The 15,661-nt window shown below is 46.2% G+C and overlaps 1 protein-coding gene across 3 annotated transcripts in view; it reads left to right on the top strand.

The window, feature by feature from the left end:
- Positions 1–15,661, top strand: part of LIMK1 (LIM domain kinase 1) — a 38,310-nt gene that overhangs the window by 12,322 nt on the left and 10,327 nt on the right. For all 3 annotated transcript variants that reach the window (XM_028708328.2, XM_028708327.2, XM_077919340.1), the window contains 5 exons: positions 8,861–8,999; positions 10,527–10,636; positions 11,774–11,968; positions 13,596–13,701; positions 14,697–14,872. In XM_028708328.2, coding sequence (XP_028564161.2) covers positions 8,861–8,999; positions 10,527–10,636; positions 11,774–11,968; positions 13,596–13,701; positions 14,697–14,872 — 726 coding nt within the window. The remainder of the gene's footprint in view (positions 1–8,860; positions 9,000–10,526; positions 10,637–11,773; positions 11,969–13,595; positions 13,702–14,696; positions 14,873–15,661) is intronic.

The raw sequence follows: 15,661 nt of genomic DNA, 5'->3' as shown, positions 1-15,661 counted from the left end.
GCCGGAAGAGAGAGGGGGAGAGAGAGAGCTTCGCACGACAGCTTGCCCAGATGCCTCCTGTCACGTAAATCCATTGCACCAGCGGCAGGCTGAGTCACACTGAATACCTTTCCGCAGAAACTCCTGCTGCAGGCTCACCGCTCCCAGGGTTCGTACTTGGTTGGCCAGCCGGCGAGGCAGCCACAAGGAGGCAGGCCTCAGACAATGGGAATCGTGGCTGGCCTAGGTGGCGCTGATGCAAGCAAAGACCTCCCTCTCCCTCCCCAAATGATGTAGACATGGAAATTAACTGCACTGTAAGAAGGTGGCAGATTAGTAAATCAAGGCAGGTGTTTTCCCAGAGAGTGGCCGGTCCAGAAGCCTTTTCTTCTTCCTCTGCCATAGTCTGGAAAGTCTCGTTTTTAAATCTCGGCATGCTTGCAAAGCACAGATGCATGTGTGCACCCTAAGTTTGGGAGGTGCACCTTTTTATTGCCAGTGACACCTGTAGTTTATTTTTTAATTGTCAGAGGCAGTGTGGTGTAGTGGTTTGAGTGCTGGACTATGATCTTGGAGACCAGGGTTCTAATCCCCACTTGGCCAGGAAGCTCACTGGTTGACCTTGTGGGACAGTCATGCTCTCTCTCAGCCTAACCTACCTCACAGGGCTGTTGTGGGAGTTGATTAAGGAGGGGGAGAACCATGTACTCCACCTTTGCAGAGTGTTCAGCTAACTCCACCTTTTGCCAACCTGGGCCCTTCCAGCTGTTTCAAAGGACAGTATGTTCATCCCCTGGTGTCACTGCTGATGGGAGTTGTAGTCCAAAACAGCTGGAAGGACCTAGGTTGGCCAAAGGTTTGGCATATGATTGCGCAATGCTGGTCTCCTGCATGAGAGTCATCACTGCTCAACTCAGTGGGCCTTACTTCCAAGTAAAGAGGTGTAGGGTGGCGCGGTTCTGTAAATCTGGCCAGATGGTTGTAATCCAACTGAGATCCACTTGAATTGGTCCCATCAAAAGCAATGGGCCTAAGTTAAATATACTCTTTTATTTCAGTGCATCTGTTTTGAGTCTGTTTTGCGTGGGACTAGTGTTGGACACAACATATGTCATATTTCATGTGGAAGGTGCTCAGACTTACCCTTTTCAGAACAATTATAATTAAATACTTTCCCTAATAATTAAAAGGCCTGCTGCTGTAGGAGGTAATAGAAAGAAAACATGTGTCACCAGGCTAATAAAATGATTCACACACAAAAAGGTCACAACTCACTATGCAGAACACCCGTTTAGCATGTGGATGGGATCCTGGGTTCAAATTACAGCCGTTCTAGAGGATCTTAGCTTGACTTCGGAGACTAGCTGCTGGTCAGAGAAGAGGACCTTTGGGGCTAGATCAATCCAGTTCTGATTCCCTGGAGAAGTCCCCAGGGCAAGTCGGGTCAGTTGTTTCAGAACCACGGAGAGCTCCTCATGAGCAAGTTGCTCCATCAGGGGTGGATGTGAACCAGGGCCTCAGCTCAGTTGGCATTAAAAGAGAACTAGTAGACAAATTCATGGAGGATAACACTATCATAAATGGGGAAAGTTTCTGTCATGCTTTGGGGCTTCCCATAAGCATCCGTCCGGCCCCTGTGGGAATAAGATGCTGGACTGGAAAGGTCCATGGCCTGATGCATCACGGGGGTTCAGCTTTGGGCCCCTCCTGATTCTGTGATCCGGCAGGGCTCTTTTCACACTCTTAGACCATCCTTCAGATTTGCAGGATCTGTGAGTAAACCTTAGGAGCAAGGTTGCCGATAGCAGCCTTTCTGCTCAGTTGAAGGGTGATGGTGGGTCCCCAGGGATGCCTGCTTGGCTGCCCTGATCCACCAGAAGCAGGGGGGAGGACAAGCCGGGAGGGACATTTGACACCCAAATGTAAACGGAGTGCTCAAGGACAAAAGGAGCGTTGCAGACAGAGGCAAAACCAGCCTTTGCAGGTGGCCACTTTTCAGGAGACACCCGAGCCCTGCTTCTCCCTTTTCAGATTGGCATCTCCAAACCGAGGATGAATCAGAGAGCAGCTAAAAGGAGACGCAGTGGGAAATGCCCTTGGGATAACTGGGGGACTTTGCCAGAAGCAGAGGCTGTTTGAGAATACAAGAGCCTGCTAGGTTACGCTAGTGGCCCATCTAGTCCAGCATCCCATTCTCCCAGATGCCTCTTTGGGGAAACCTGCAAGCAGGATGCGGGAAAAAGGTCAGGATAGGAATATAATCAATAATAATGCAAATAGCTGCTGATTGAAAAGGGATCCTGGTAGAAAAATGAAAGTGCACTGAGAGCCTCTGTCCGTGTTGGAATAAGGTGGGACCCAGGATGGTTAGACTGGGAAGGTTTGGGAAGTTGGCACACCCTTCATCTGTCCTGAAGTGGGATCTGAGCCTCCCCTCAGGGCTGGGTCTAAGGCTGCCCTTGTGGAGGTGCCAGTAAGGGGGCGTTTCTGTGGCTTGTTGCTGATCCCGTGCCACAATGGCGTGAGAACACATGCAGTGGCTTTGCAACCTGTCAGACCCAAACAGGAAGTGAATCTGTCCCATCACTTCCTCCTTTCCTCAGGGGAAATCGCCACCAGCTGTTAGCTCAGCCCTGCCTGGTTCCTCCCATGCAAAATATACATAAGGAAGGATTGGAACCCCCCATTTTTTATCCTCATCCCTGGCATCTAGACTGCCCCTGACTCTGGAAATTTTGTTTAGCCACCAGCCGGACACACAGACACCCCAATCCCCTTCTCTTCCATTAATCTGTAGGATCCCCATTTGGAATCTCTTCAAGGACTGCCCCCACCTCTTGTGGCAGGGAGTTCCACCAGTGAATGCCTGCATTGCAGGGGGTTGGACTAGAAGGCCCTTGGGGATCCCTTACAACTCTAGGGCTTCATGCTGCATGTGAAGAAGCATTTGCTTTTGCCCACCCTGGATCTCTGCCATCCTGCTGCCAGCTTGGGGAATCTTTGAGATTTCTAGCTGACCACAGTCTGAAAAAGGACGCTGGGTGAGATGGTGGGGTGGAGAAAGCTCGTGCGCGCGCACACACACCTCAGTCTCCCAGAAGTCTAGAACTGAGCACCCCAAAGGAACATACAGATCATAGAATAGTAGAGTCTGCATGATTATTTTCTTATTCTGTGGTCTTTAATGCACAACCTTCTTTTTAATTCATAGTCTTTAGTACTGACATTTATTAAGCTCATAAGCAATTTATTTACTTTTCATTCTGTACATCATAGAATAATATTTAGGATATTTAGATCTTTATTTATAATTTTAATATTTCTTGTCAACCACTTAGAAGTTTCCCTACAATCAAGCTTCGTATAAAATTTGTTAAATAAAAATTAAAATAAAATAGAATAGTAGAGTCTGAAGGGATCCCAAGAGTTATCTAGTCAGAACATTGGCCCATCCAGCTCAGTGTTGCCTGCACTGATGGGACAGCAGCTCTCCATGGTTCCAGAATGAGCCGCAGTCAAGCGTAGGTCAGCAGTAAAACACCCAGTGTCAATGAAGTTAACTCTCTATTCACAGCAAGCAAAATACCACAAGCCTTCTACAGTGGTACCTCGGGTTAAGTACTTAATTCGTTCCGGAGGTCAGTTCTTAACATGAAACTGTTCTTAACCTGAGGTACCACTTTAGCTAATGGGGCCTCCTGCAGCCGCTGAGCCGCCACCACGCGATTTCTGTTCTCATCCTGAAGCAAAGTTCTTAACCCGAGGTACTATTTCTGGGTTAGCGGACCTGAAGCGTCTGTAACCCGAGGTACCACTGTAATCCCACCAACTCCTCCCAGTAGCTCTTGCCCCAATGAGGCGGTTGTGAGGACTGAAGGTCCCCACCTTCCCCACAGCTGCCTAAGTCCACTCCTCTCCAGGGTTTTTTCCCCAAGCAATCAGAGACTGAGACTGTGCCTGCATACAACCAATCTCTGCTCTGCTCTTTTCATGTCTCTGTGTGTTCTAGGAGACCCACGGGGAGGGGAGCTGGTTGCAGCAGGAGGGGGAGACTCCCTGGCTTCCTCACCAGCCTGCCTCATCTCTGCCTCTTGGCCCTCCTCCTCCCCAGCCTCCGCTTCTACCTCTGCCTCTGAACTCATCTGCCACAGTCTCTTCTTGCTCACTAAATCCTGTTGCCTGTTCAGCTTCTGACACCTTCTCCTCCCAGTCTGCTTCCTCTTCTCCTTCCGACCACTCATGGTCACCACATCACCAATCCCCTGGCTCTGAGCCTTCTTCCCTGGGGGTTCCCTTGGGGGGTTCCCTAGCCGGTACCTCCCACCACTCCTCTGCCTCCAACCAGTCCTTGACACTGGGAATATCCCCAGCCCTGCCTTGTAGATGCCAGGGATTGAACCTGGGACCTTCCACATGCAAGGGAGAATCTTTTTTTTTTATAAAGATATTTATTGGCATTTTCACAAATTTTATAACACATAAAAATCACAAAAAACACAAAAAACAAAAACAGAAATACATACAAAAAAGGCAAAAAACCACATGTATAACTTCATTCCCTTATGTTCATGAAACTTACTTTCCCGACCTCCTCATACCTCTCCTTACTGTATTCCATTCTCTAATTAAGTCTCTTCAACAAATCCTTCCCTTAGTTTCTGTTAGATTTTTAAGCTTACTTTTCATATTCACATAAAGATTACAGCTAGCAACCCCTTAATTTCAAAATCAGCATCGTCTTAACATTCAACGATTTTACAATATTTCTTAAGATAGTCTTTAAATTTCTTCCAATCTTCTTCCGCCGTCTCTTTCCCCTGGTCTCGGATTCTGCCGGTCATTTCTGCCAGTCCCATATAGTCTATAACTTTCACCTGCCATTCTTCCACGGTGGGTAATTCTTCTGTCTTCCAATACTTTGCAATAAGTATTCTTGCTGCTGTTGTAGCATACATAAAAAATGTTCTGTCCTTCTTTAACACCAATTGGCCAACCATACCCAGGAGAAAGGCCTCTGGTTTCTTCAGAAAGGTATATTTAAATACCTTTTTTATTTCATTATAAATCTTCTCCCAGAAAGCCTTAATCCTTGGGCACGTCCACCAAAGGTGAAAGAATGTACCTTCAGTCTCTTTACATTTCCAACACTTATTATCAGGCAAGTGGTAAATTTTTGCAAGCTTGACTGGGGTCATGTACCACCTATAAATCATTTTCATAATATTTTCTTTTAAGGCATTACATGCCGTAAATTTTATACCGGTGGTCCATAACCGTTCCCAGTCTTCAAACATGATGTTATGACCAATATCTTGTGCCCACTTAATCATAGCTGATTTGACAGTTTCATCCTGTGTGTTCACATGCAAGGGAGAATCATTGCCACAGAGAAGCTCATCCCTCTCACCATCAGAAAAACCCAGCTGTTTCCAGTAATAGCTGGTCCTTGAAGGCAGACAGTTTGCTCTGCCTGCAATCAGCTCTGGCACCCCCTGCTGTTGGGTTCCCTGCCTTCTACCCTATCCTGTCTCAATGGGTTCCAGCCACCATCACGTCTGACCTTCTGGTGTAAGGAAAGTTCTTACAGTATTTGGACATGTGATTTCGGGTGAGTTTTGCCTCCTCATTGTTGGGGAACTCACCCAGAAAAGTGTCACAGCTATTTTGCAAGCCTGGAAATGACTTCGACGGAGGTTCATAAGGGTGGAAAGTAGAGTTGCTTCCCTAAACGTTCAGTTTCAGAGACGGAAACAACGGGTGGCATGTTCAGATCCCTGGCCTTGGTCTTGCCAGCCTTTGACGCCTCTTTGTTGCCACAAACAAACTGCACCTAGCTCGTCTCTTTTCCACAGGCCCACCAGCCTTTCAGGGTTGCCAGGGATTCACCAACCTCTGTGCCAAAGAGACAATTTCACGGTGCATATATTTTGAATGTGGCTGGCAGTCACAACCGGATTGTCAGACGTCACCAAATATTCATCAGTGTTCAGAGTTTTTGAAGAACTGAGCCACCTCTGCCTCCTTACCACAGCTTCCCATAAAAACTGCCTTCTTTTCTTTTCTTCTCTTCTCTTCTCTTCTCTTCTCTTCTCTTCTCTTCTCTTCTATTGCTCCTGCTTTGCCTTTAACCGTTAGCCCTCCCACAAACCTCAGGAAGTCATTTTAAAACGAAGCTGAGTGTTTGGAGATTGCAGTAGAAGTATGTCTTCACACAGTGCGTAGTTAAGCTACGGAACTCCCGCAGGAGGTAGTGATGGCTGGATAAGAGAATTAGACAAATTCATGAAGGATAAGGCCATGATGGCCATGTTTTTTGGCGAAGACTTTTTGTTTCTGTTATAATGCATATAAAACAGAGAGAACGGTGATAACAACAGATGAGAATTCAAAGATGACAAACAAAACTATAAAACAGGCACTTAGAATAAGTACATTTGCACATGGGCTAAAATAAGAAAGTCCAAGTAAAAAAATATTAGCGTTTTCTGATTATTAAGTCTAGTTTCCAATTTGCCAGGCTGGGGACAAGGATTGTCATGAAAATGATGTTTCTGCTGTTGATGTCATAACACAATGCCTAATCATATAAAAAGTGTCCAGAAGTTCTAATCCCTGTGGAAATCTCAAATTATGCATATTTTTCTCCATTATTCCAGTGTGAGAGGTACTAAACATCCAGTGTAAGATTTGGGGCCATTTTCCATTGAGTTGGAGTTACTGTTTGAGCTGCCAAGACCAATAAGTTGGAGTTACTGTTTGAGCTGCCAATAAGACCCATTATTTAATTTTGGACAATAAACCATGGTTTCTTTAGGAATAATCATCTGCCAAAATTAAAAAAAAAAACTACAAAAAACTTGCACCAATTTACAGCACCGCTATAAATGATATGTACCAAGTTTATTGCAACCTCCCCAACAATTAAGTGATGTAGAAGAAAGTGTTTTTGATATCTGCCAAGGAGGGTAATACCTTCTGTGACGGCTGTGTTTGACCTCTGTGTTTGACCTCTGTTGTCTCTGAATGCCCCATTGCTGGAAATTGCAAGTTGGCATAGCATTGCTATTGCACCACCCAGGTCCTGCTGTTGGACCTCTCATTCATGCATCTGGCTGGTCATATTGCTGAACTATGATGGGCCCAATCCTCTGGATGTTGTAATGAGCCCAAGGATCACGCCAGCTGACAAAGAGAGGATTCCCCTTTGTCCTAGTCAATTTAATGCTTTGAAAATCGTCTTGACCGTTATTTGACCGGCTGAGGCAATCGTTTCCTCAATCAGTCAAATGCCCAGCCTGAAATCCACGAGTCAAACTTAGGGAGGGAGGGGGTTTATTTTATCTCTTGCCCTGATATCCTACCTTTCCAACAAGGAACTCCAGGTCGTAATACATGGTTCTCCTCCCATCTCCATTGTATCCTTAAAACAGCCCTGAGAGGTTGGTTAGAGAGAGTATGGCTGGCTCAAGGTCATCCATGGCTGTCTGGATTTGAACCCTGGCTTCCCAGGTCCTAGTCCAACAACCTAACCACTATGCCATGCTGGAAGGGCATTACTGTAACTCAATATTAAATGGATCTGACCCAAAGAGACCATTTCAGTCTTTTCCCAAACTTTTGGAAGGGCTGCTGTGCACACATTGCTCGGTTGAGGGCGAAGGCCGTCTGTTAAGATGCTTGAGGCTGAAGCTGCAGTTGGTGCAGAATGCTGCAGCACGGTTGCTGACAGGAGTAAGGCCTTGGCAGCATATAACACCTGTGCTCCAAGAACTGCACTGCTTGCCAATTTGCTATTGGGCCAAGTTCAAAGTGTTACTATTAGTATATAAAGCTCTTAACAAGCTGGGACCAGTTTACTTGTGAGATCGCCTTACCACATCTATATCCATTTGGCTGCTTTGATTTGCAGAACTGGCATTGTTACAAGTGCCACATAATACCAGATGCTCCCAGTGCCCTTATTTTCCAGGGACAGTCCCAGATGTTACAGAAGCTGTACCGGTTTCTGATGTGATCCTGGAATGTCCTGCTTTTCCTTAGGACGTCCCTATTTTCATCAGAAAAATGTTGGAGGGTAGGGAGTTATGTGACCACTGAACCAAGAAGATAAGTAACTACAGTCATACCTTGGTTTTCAAACAGCTTAGTTCCCAAACGTTTTGGCTCCTGAATGTTGCAAACTCAGAAATGACTGTTCCGGTTTGCGAACTATTTTTGGAACCCAAACGTCTGACAGGCTTCTGAGGCTTATGATTGGCTACAGGAGCTTCCTGCAACCAGAAGCTGCAATTTGGTTTTCGAACATTTTAGAAGTCGAACAGACTTCTGGAACAGATTCTGTTTGACTTCTAAGGTACGCCTATATGCAACCTTTAGAAGAAATCTGAAGGCAGCCCTGTATGGGGAGGTTTCTTAATGTTTAATATTTTATTATGTTTTTATATATGTTGGAAGCTGTCTAGAGTGGCTGGGACATAGATAATAAAATTATTATTATTATTATTATTATTATTATTATTATTAGTTGTTTTGTTGTTGTTGTTGTTGTTAAATAGGACGTCCCTATTTTCATCGAAGAAGTGTTGGCGGTTATATAATACCCATTCTGCATTTGTAAGAAATCTATATCTTAGTGTGGCAGCACTTAAACTTTGGAACTCCCTGCCTCTTGAAACCAGGCAGGTGCCTTCAGTGTACCCTCTTCAGTGCCTGCTAAAAACATTATTGTTTGGGCAAGCCCATCCAGATGTTTAGAAAGTTGATGCAAGTCTCAGCCTGTTTTTAGTCTATTGTTATTTTAACTTTTTGAAAGCCATAATGAAATGAGTTAATAAATATGAGTCCCAGGGCCTGACGTCTCTCCCTCTTGCTGTCCTTGCAGGTGCTGCGAATGTGGGGCATCCCTTTCCCACCAGTACTACGAGAAGGATGGACGCCTCTACTGCAAGAAGGACTATTGGGCGCACTTTGGGGAGCTCTGCCACGGCTGCTCAGAGCAGATCACCAAAGGGCTCGTTATGGTAAGAAAGGGGGTCCAGGAGAGAGCAGAGGGATCTCCTCTAGCCCAAATGCTTTGCTGAAATGAAGACATTCTGTGTCTTTGGCATCCTCATGATCTACCAAACCAGCCGCTGCATCAAGAAAGGAGACAAGCTTTGTCTGGCATGGCTTTCTCTTGTGAAATCCATACTAGCCTCTAATATCAACGCATTATTTTCTAGATGCTCCCAAATGGACTCCTTAACCGCCTGCCCTAGAATTTTGCCCAGTATAGCCATTGGCTCTTACATTGGCTCCCAGTATGTTTCTGAGCACAATTCAAAGTGTTGGTGTTGACCTTTAAAGCCCTAAACGGCCTCGGCCCAGTATACCTGAAGGAGCGTCTCCACCCCCATCATTCTGCCCGGATGCTGAGGTCCAGCGCCGACGGCCTTCTGGCGGTTCCCTCACTGCGAGAAGCAAAGCTACAGGGAACCAGGCAGAGGGCCTTTTCAGTACTGGTGCCCGCCCTGTGGAACACCCTCCCATCAGATGTCAAAGAGATAAACAACTACCTGACATTTAGAAGACATCTGAAGGCAGCCCTGTCCAGGGAATTTTTTAATATGTGACATTTTCATGTCTTTCTAATCCTTGTTGGAAGCCGCCCAGAGTGGCTGGGGAAACTCAGCCAGATGGCAGGGTACAAATAATATATTATTATTATTATTATTATTATTATTATTATTATTATTATTATTATTATTAGGCTGGCCTGCCTGAATTTCCCAGAGCTGTTTTCCTTTTCTGTTTTTGAAAAGCAGGGGCAATCCCATCCCACTCCTTTTGCCCGTCTCCAGTCTCCCGGCCCCTCACCTTCTCTCCAAAAACGCTCAAAAGAGGCTCTGAAATAACCCACTGCAAGCCCCTCTTTAGACTTCTTTGTTCTGCATTTCCCAGGCTGAACATAGTTCCCCTAGCAGAAGAAGACAGAGGCCGAAAAGGAACTGAGTAGTTCCTATTTCCTCCAAGTCACCTCTTAACTGAAACCACAGCCACCTGCACGTCACCTGGTGTCATAGTTCTGGGAATTAGGTCTATGTCGTGTTTTGGGAGGGGGTCACATGCCCCCTATAGGATCAGACTTGCAGGGCTCCTGGATTCCAACATGTCACTGACAGTGAGCCCTTCCTGATATGTGCCTTTGCAGGTGCAGTTTAAATCCAGGCTCCCTATTGGTTCCTGTTAGTTTGTTCCAGAATTTATAAACCCCTCTCCATAGAACTAGAGAACTGGAAGAGATGTAAATATGTAAATACAGTGGTAGCTCAGGTTACATACGTTTCAGGCTACATACACTTCAGGTTACAGACTCCGCTAACCCAGAAATAGTACCTCGGGTTAAGAACTTTGCTTCAGGATGAGAACAGAAATCGTTCTCTGGCAGCACCGGGAGGCCCCATTAGCTAAGGTGGTGCTTCAGGTTAAGAACAGTTTCAGGTTAAGAACAGACCTCCAGAATGAATTAACCCGAGGTACCACTGTACATGTGTCTGTTTCCCTCCTAGGTTGCTGGAGAACAGAAATATCACCCCGAATGTTTCAGCTGCCTGAACTGCCGGGCATTCATCGGCGATGGAGACACTTATGCGCTGGTGGAACGGTCCAAGCTCTACTGGTGAGAGGGGAGAACAGCTGGGCTCACTTGTGGGGGGGGGGCAGTGCTTGGGCAGGAAACAGGCAGAGAGAACCAAAGGGACAGCTTTCATTATTGCAGGCTGCAAATGGAGATTTCAGGCTCCGCTGTGGAGCCTTGTCCCGTATCAGAAGAGCATCAGAAGAGCCTGGTGGATCAAGCCAATGGCCAATCTAGTCTAGCCTCCTGCTCTTGTATGCTGCTTTGAGATGCCTCAAAGCAAAGCCTGAAAGCAGGATTCGAACACAAGAGCCCTCTCCCCTCCTGTGGTTTCCCTCCTGTGGCTTTGCTGCACCTCCAGCTGTGGAGGTGGCTAGTAGCCATTGGTAGCCCCCTCCTCTATGAATTTGTCTAGTCCTCTTTTAAAGGCAACTAGGCTGGTAGCTGTTCTGGGAAACAAGGCTCATTATGTAACTTGTAAACTGTGATGCAAAACAACACCGGTTTCTCCACCCTAGCTAATTTACTGATCCAAGTATTTGTTTCTTGTAACATCAGTGCAGCTTGTTTTCTCTAGGCTGCAGTTTTGTGCTATTTCCAAACTATTGGTACTGGGATATTTTACCAGAACACAGCAACCCTGTCACATAGACAGCTTCTTGAACATTGAGGGCAGCCGGGGACAGTGTGGTATTAAATTACGTCTTCAAATAAAATGCGTATGGGTGATTATTATTATTTTTAATTGATTGAGATTATTATTTCTAATAGTTTCTGATATGCTTTCTTTTTTGAACCGTTGTACTTAAGTGATCACATGAGATGTTGTGAGCCACTTTGGGCACAATTTTGTGGAAATAAACAGATGATGATGATGATGATGATGATGATAAGAGTTCAAAGGCACATTTCCAGCCAGGAAGAAACACTCAAGGAGGGTGTGGGGGAGCACCAAGGAGAGATTTGGCCTGGTGGGCAGGAGAATTGAAGAGTGCCAGGCAAAGAGGCCTGTTTTCCCTCACCCCAATCTAAAACCCTTGTTCGGAGGAGACCTGTTGGAACATCTCAGGTGCCTCGAGTTACGCAGTTCACTCCATTTCTCTTGGGACTTTCGGGGCTCGCTCACCGTTTGAGAACGGCTTCCCTAGTGCCTGACCCTTCTCCTCCTCCCTGCCACAGCGGACACTGTTATTACCAGATGGTGGTGACGCCAGTGATGGACCAGCTGCTCCCAGAATCCCCCGGCACCCGGATCCCGCACACGGTCACCCTCGTCTCCATCCCGGCCTGTTCTGATGGCAAGAGGGGCTTCTCCGTCTCCATCGAGGCTCCACATGGAGGCTCAGAGCACCCACACACTGTCCGCGTCAGAGAGTAAGTACAGCCCACCAGGCGTCAGGCTCTTGTCTTGCCCTTGTTCAGGTGATGTGGTTCACCTCAAGGAACTGCCCACACTCAGCCTCCACGGCCTTCTTATTCTGATCGTTCCAGTGAATAATCGCCAACCCAACTTGAAATCTTTCAAAACCTCCTATTTCAAACACAGTTTAAAATTTATCAAGTTTTCCTGTGAAATTTTACAGGCAGCATTTTGAAATTTGCATGTTCTTAGGCTTCACAGTGCCTGCTGATTTGTTGCGATTCTAGTAGGCTTCAGATGCGAAATCTCATATGCTGTCGGCTCTCAAACACCCAATTACCATTGCATGTCAAATCCTAAATTACCATTGCATGTCAGATACCAGATTACCATTCCATGCTGTCTTGTCTAATGCATTTGTGTGGCCCTCTCCAGACACTATGGAATTCTGAATTCCATATGGCTGTTACGAAATTAAGAGATAGATGCTGTTATACGGCTGTTACGAAATTTTGGATACCATGATTTGCCATCTTTCAAATGCCATCAAATATTATCAGGTGTTTTTGGTTAGCATGCTTTATTCTTGTGTATTATTACATACATATCCCACCAATTCCTCCAAGGAACTCTAGGTGGCACCCATGGTTCTCCTGCTCCCCATTTTATCCTCAGAAGAACCTAGTGAGGTGAATTAGGCTGAGAGACAGTGCCTGGTCCAAAGTCACTCAGTGAGCTTCATTGCTAAGAGGAGATTCAAGCACTGGTCCCCCAGATCCTAGTCTGACATTCTAAGCACTACACTGCGCTTAATATTTGAAATATCCATTGAATGTCAAGTGAAATTGGAGCTCAAGGCTCCAGCAACGCGAGTGGTTCCCCTGTACAGGGTGCCGAGCCAAGAGGGCACAAAATAACAACAACAACAACAACAATAATATCACCTTTATTTATATGGGTATCTACTGAGAAGATCAAGGGACGCGGGTGGCGCTGTGGGTTAAATCACAGAGCCTAGGACTTGCTGATTAGAAGGTCAGCGGTTCGAATCCCCGCGACAGGGTGAGCTCCCGTTGCTCAGTCCCTGCTCCTGCCAACCTAGCAGTTCGAAAGCACATCAAAGTGCAAGTAGATAAATAGGTACCACTCCAGCGGGAAGGTAAACAGCGTTTCTGTGCACTGCTCTGGTTTGCCAGAAGCGGCTTAGTCATGCTGGCCACATGACCTGGAAGCTGTACGCCGGCTCCCTCGGCCAGTAAAGCGAGATGAGCGCCGCAACCCCAGTCGGTCATGACTGGACCTAATGGTCAGGGGTCCCTTTACCTTTACCTTACTGAGAAGATCCATTAAAAAAAACAACTGCACCAAAAGGAATTATTGTGAAAATATGAAATATTTAGAGAGGAGCAAATTTTGTCCTCTCTCAGGGTACCATATTACCGAAGTCCACCCTGGCTCCAGCCTGGTCAATTGTAAATAAGAGATTGATGCATTGTGACAGTGTAGTCCTGCTTTTTCCTTCACTAGGAATTCTGGAGCCTGGTTTGCTCCTCTGGGACTTGGGTTTGAGGGGGTGCCCCCATATGCCAGCTTGGAATAATAACCCTTTTCTTGCCTCCCTCTCCAACACCCTGGAAACAGATTGAACCCCGACTGCATAAGTCCTGACATGAAGAACTCCATCCACGTCGGCGACCGCATCCTGGAGATCAACGGCACCCCGATCCGGCATGTCCCCCTAGACGAGGTGATGTTCTGGGGGGGTTCTTTCTCCTCCATGCTTTTGAGAAAGTAACTGCTGGATCCCATGCCTTTCTGGGAAACATCTGGGCTCCCCATAAGAACATCAGAAGAGGCCCTTGGCCCAGCTAGTCCAGCATCCTGATCTCACCGGGGCCAGTTATTCCTAGGTATCTAGATAGACTGCCTCTGGACCTGGAGGTTCCATGAGAAGAACCTGGCTGGTGGATTCAGGCCCAAAGAAGCCCGTCTAGTCCAGCATCCTGTCTTTGCAGTGGCCAGCCAGATGCCCTAAGGGGAAGCCCAAAAGCAGGATTTGAACACCAGAGCCCTCTTCCCTCCTGCCATTTCCAGTAACTGGTATGGAGAAGCATCGCTGCCTCTGACTGTGGAGGCAGAGCTATCAGCCCTCAGTAGCCCTCTCCTCTTCCATGGATTTGTCTAATCCTCTTTTAAAACCATCTAGGTCCCGGGCCCTAAGGAAGTTAGATTAGCTTCAACCAGAGCCAGGGCCTTTTCAACACTGGCTCCGGCCTGGTGGAACGCTCTGCCTCATGAGACCAGGGCCCTGCAGGATCTGATTTCTTTCCGCAGGGCCTGTAAGACAGAGTTGTTCCGCCTGGCCTTTGGCTTGGAGCCAATTTGATTCCCTCCCTCTCTTTCTTTTTCCTTTTTCCTTCCTCCTCTTGTGATGAGGCTGCATTTTAATATTCTAATGTTTCAATATTTTAATATTGCATTTTAATCTTGTTTTTAAGTTGTATCCATTCAACTTGTTTTTATTATTGCTTGTTAGCCGCCCTGAGCCCGGCCTTGGCTGGGGAGGGCGGGGTATAAATAAAAAATATTATTATTATTATTATTATTATTATTATTATTATTATTAGGTTAGTGGCCATCACTGCCCCCAGTGGCAGGGAGTTCCACAGTTTAACTCTGCACCTTGCAAAGAAGTCGCTTATTCATGCCAACCTGGCCTGCCTTACTGTCTCCCCTCTGCAGATTGACCTTCTGATCCAGGAGACCAGCCGCCTGCTGCAGCTCACCATCGAGCATGACCCGCACGACATGCTGGAGGGCGGTGGCGGCAGCCCCCTCTCGGAGCTGCGAAGCCCCCTCCGCTCCCCCAGCCGCACCCCCTGCCCAGAACCGTCCGCCATCCGCCAGCGCTCCGTCATGTAAGGCAATGAGGCTAAGCAGCCAGCCCTAAATTGGGGGGTTATGCCTGTACCCCACCACTGGAGCAGTGATGGGTCAGGGATGGTGGGAGTTCAGCAAACCTGGGGGGCACCAGGTTGGGGGACGCTGGAGGCAGGGTTGTACCTGCTCTTTTTTGCAAAATGTGTACACTGCTTGGTTGTAAAAAAAATGCTCAAAACATTTTACAAAGAATATAAAACAATCAAATTATCAACAATAATAGTTTTTTAAAAAATAATTTTACTTATAAGCTTTTACAAGATATACAAAAAATCAAAAATTTGAAACACCACCAGTCTTTCATATATCTCTTATTTTGGCTCCCGTCTTTCTTCGGTTCCTTATTTTTATGTTGTTTTTATCAACAAGAAGAATTAATAACAAAATAGGACGTTCAAAAAGTTATAGTAGCAATAGACTAAGAACAGACTGAAACTCACACCAACTTTCTAAACATCCTGGTCAGCTTGTCTAAGCAAATATATATATAAATAATATAATATAATATAATATAATATAATATAATATAATATAATATAATATAATATAAGCAAGCTCTGAAAAGAGTGCAGCAGAGGCCCCTGCCTAACTTCATTAGGCAGGCAGTTCCAAAGTTGTAGGCACTGCCAAACTAAAAGATCAAGTGCTTACAAATATGGAATGGTTATGATGTGGCACCTGTAACAGGGCCACTTCCGCTCAGCAAGGCTGTCGAGTGGGCATAAGGCAACCTCACAGGTAAGCTGTTCCTAAAGGGTTAAGGGCTT

The sequence above is a fragment of the Podarcis muralis genome, chromosome 15 (assembly GCF_964188315.1).
Source record: "Podarcis muralis chromosome 15, rPodMur119.hap1.1, whole genome shotgun sequence".
Classification (NCBI taxonomy): Eukaryota; Metazoa; Chordata; class Lepidosauria; order Squamata; family Lacertidae; genus Podarcis; species Podarcis muralis.
This window is presented reverse-complemented; position numbering and strand designations above follow the sequence as displayed.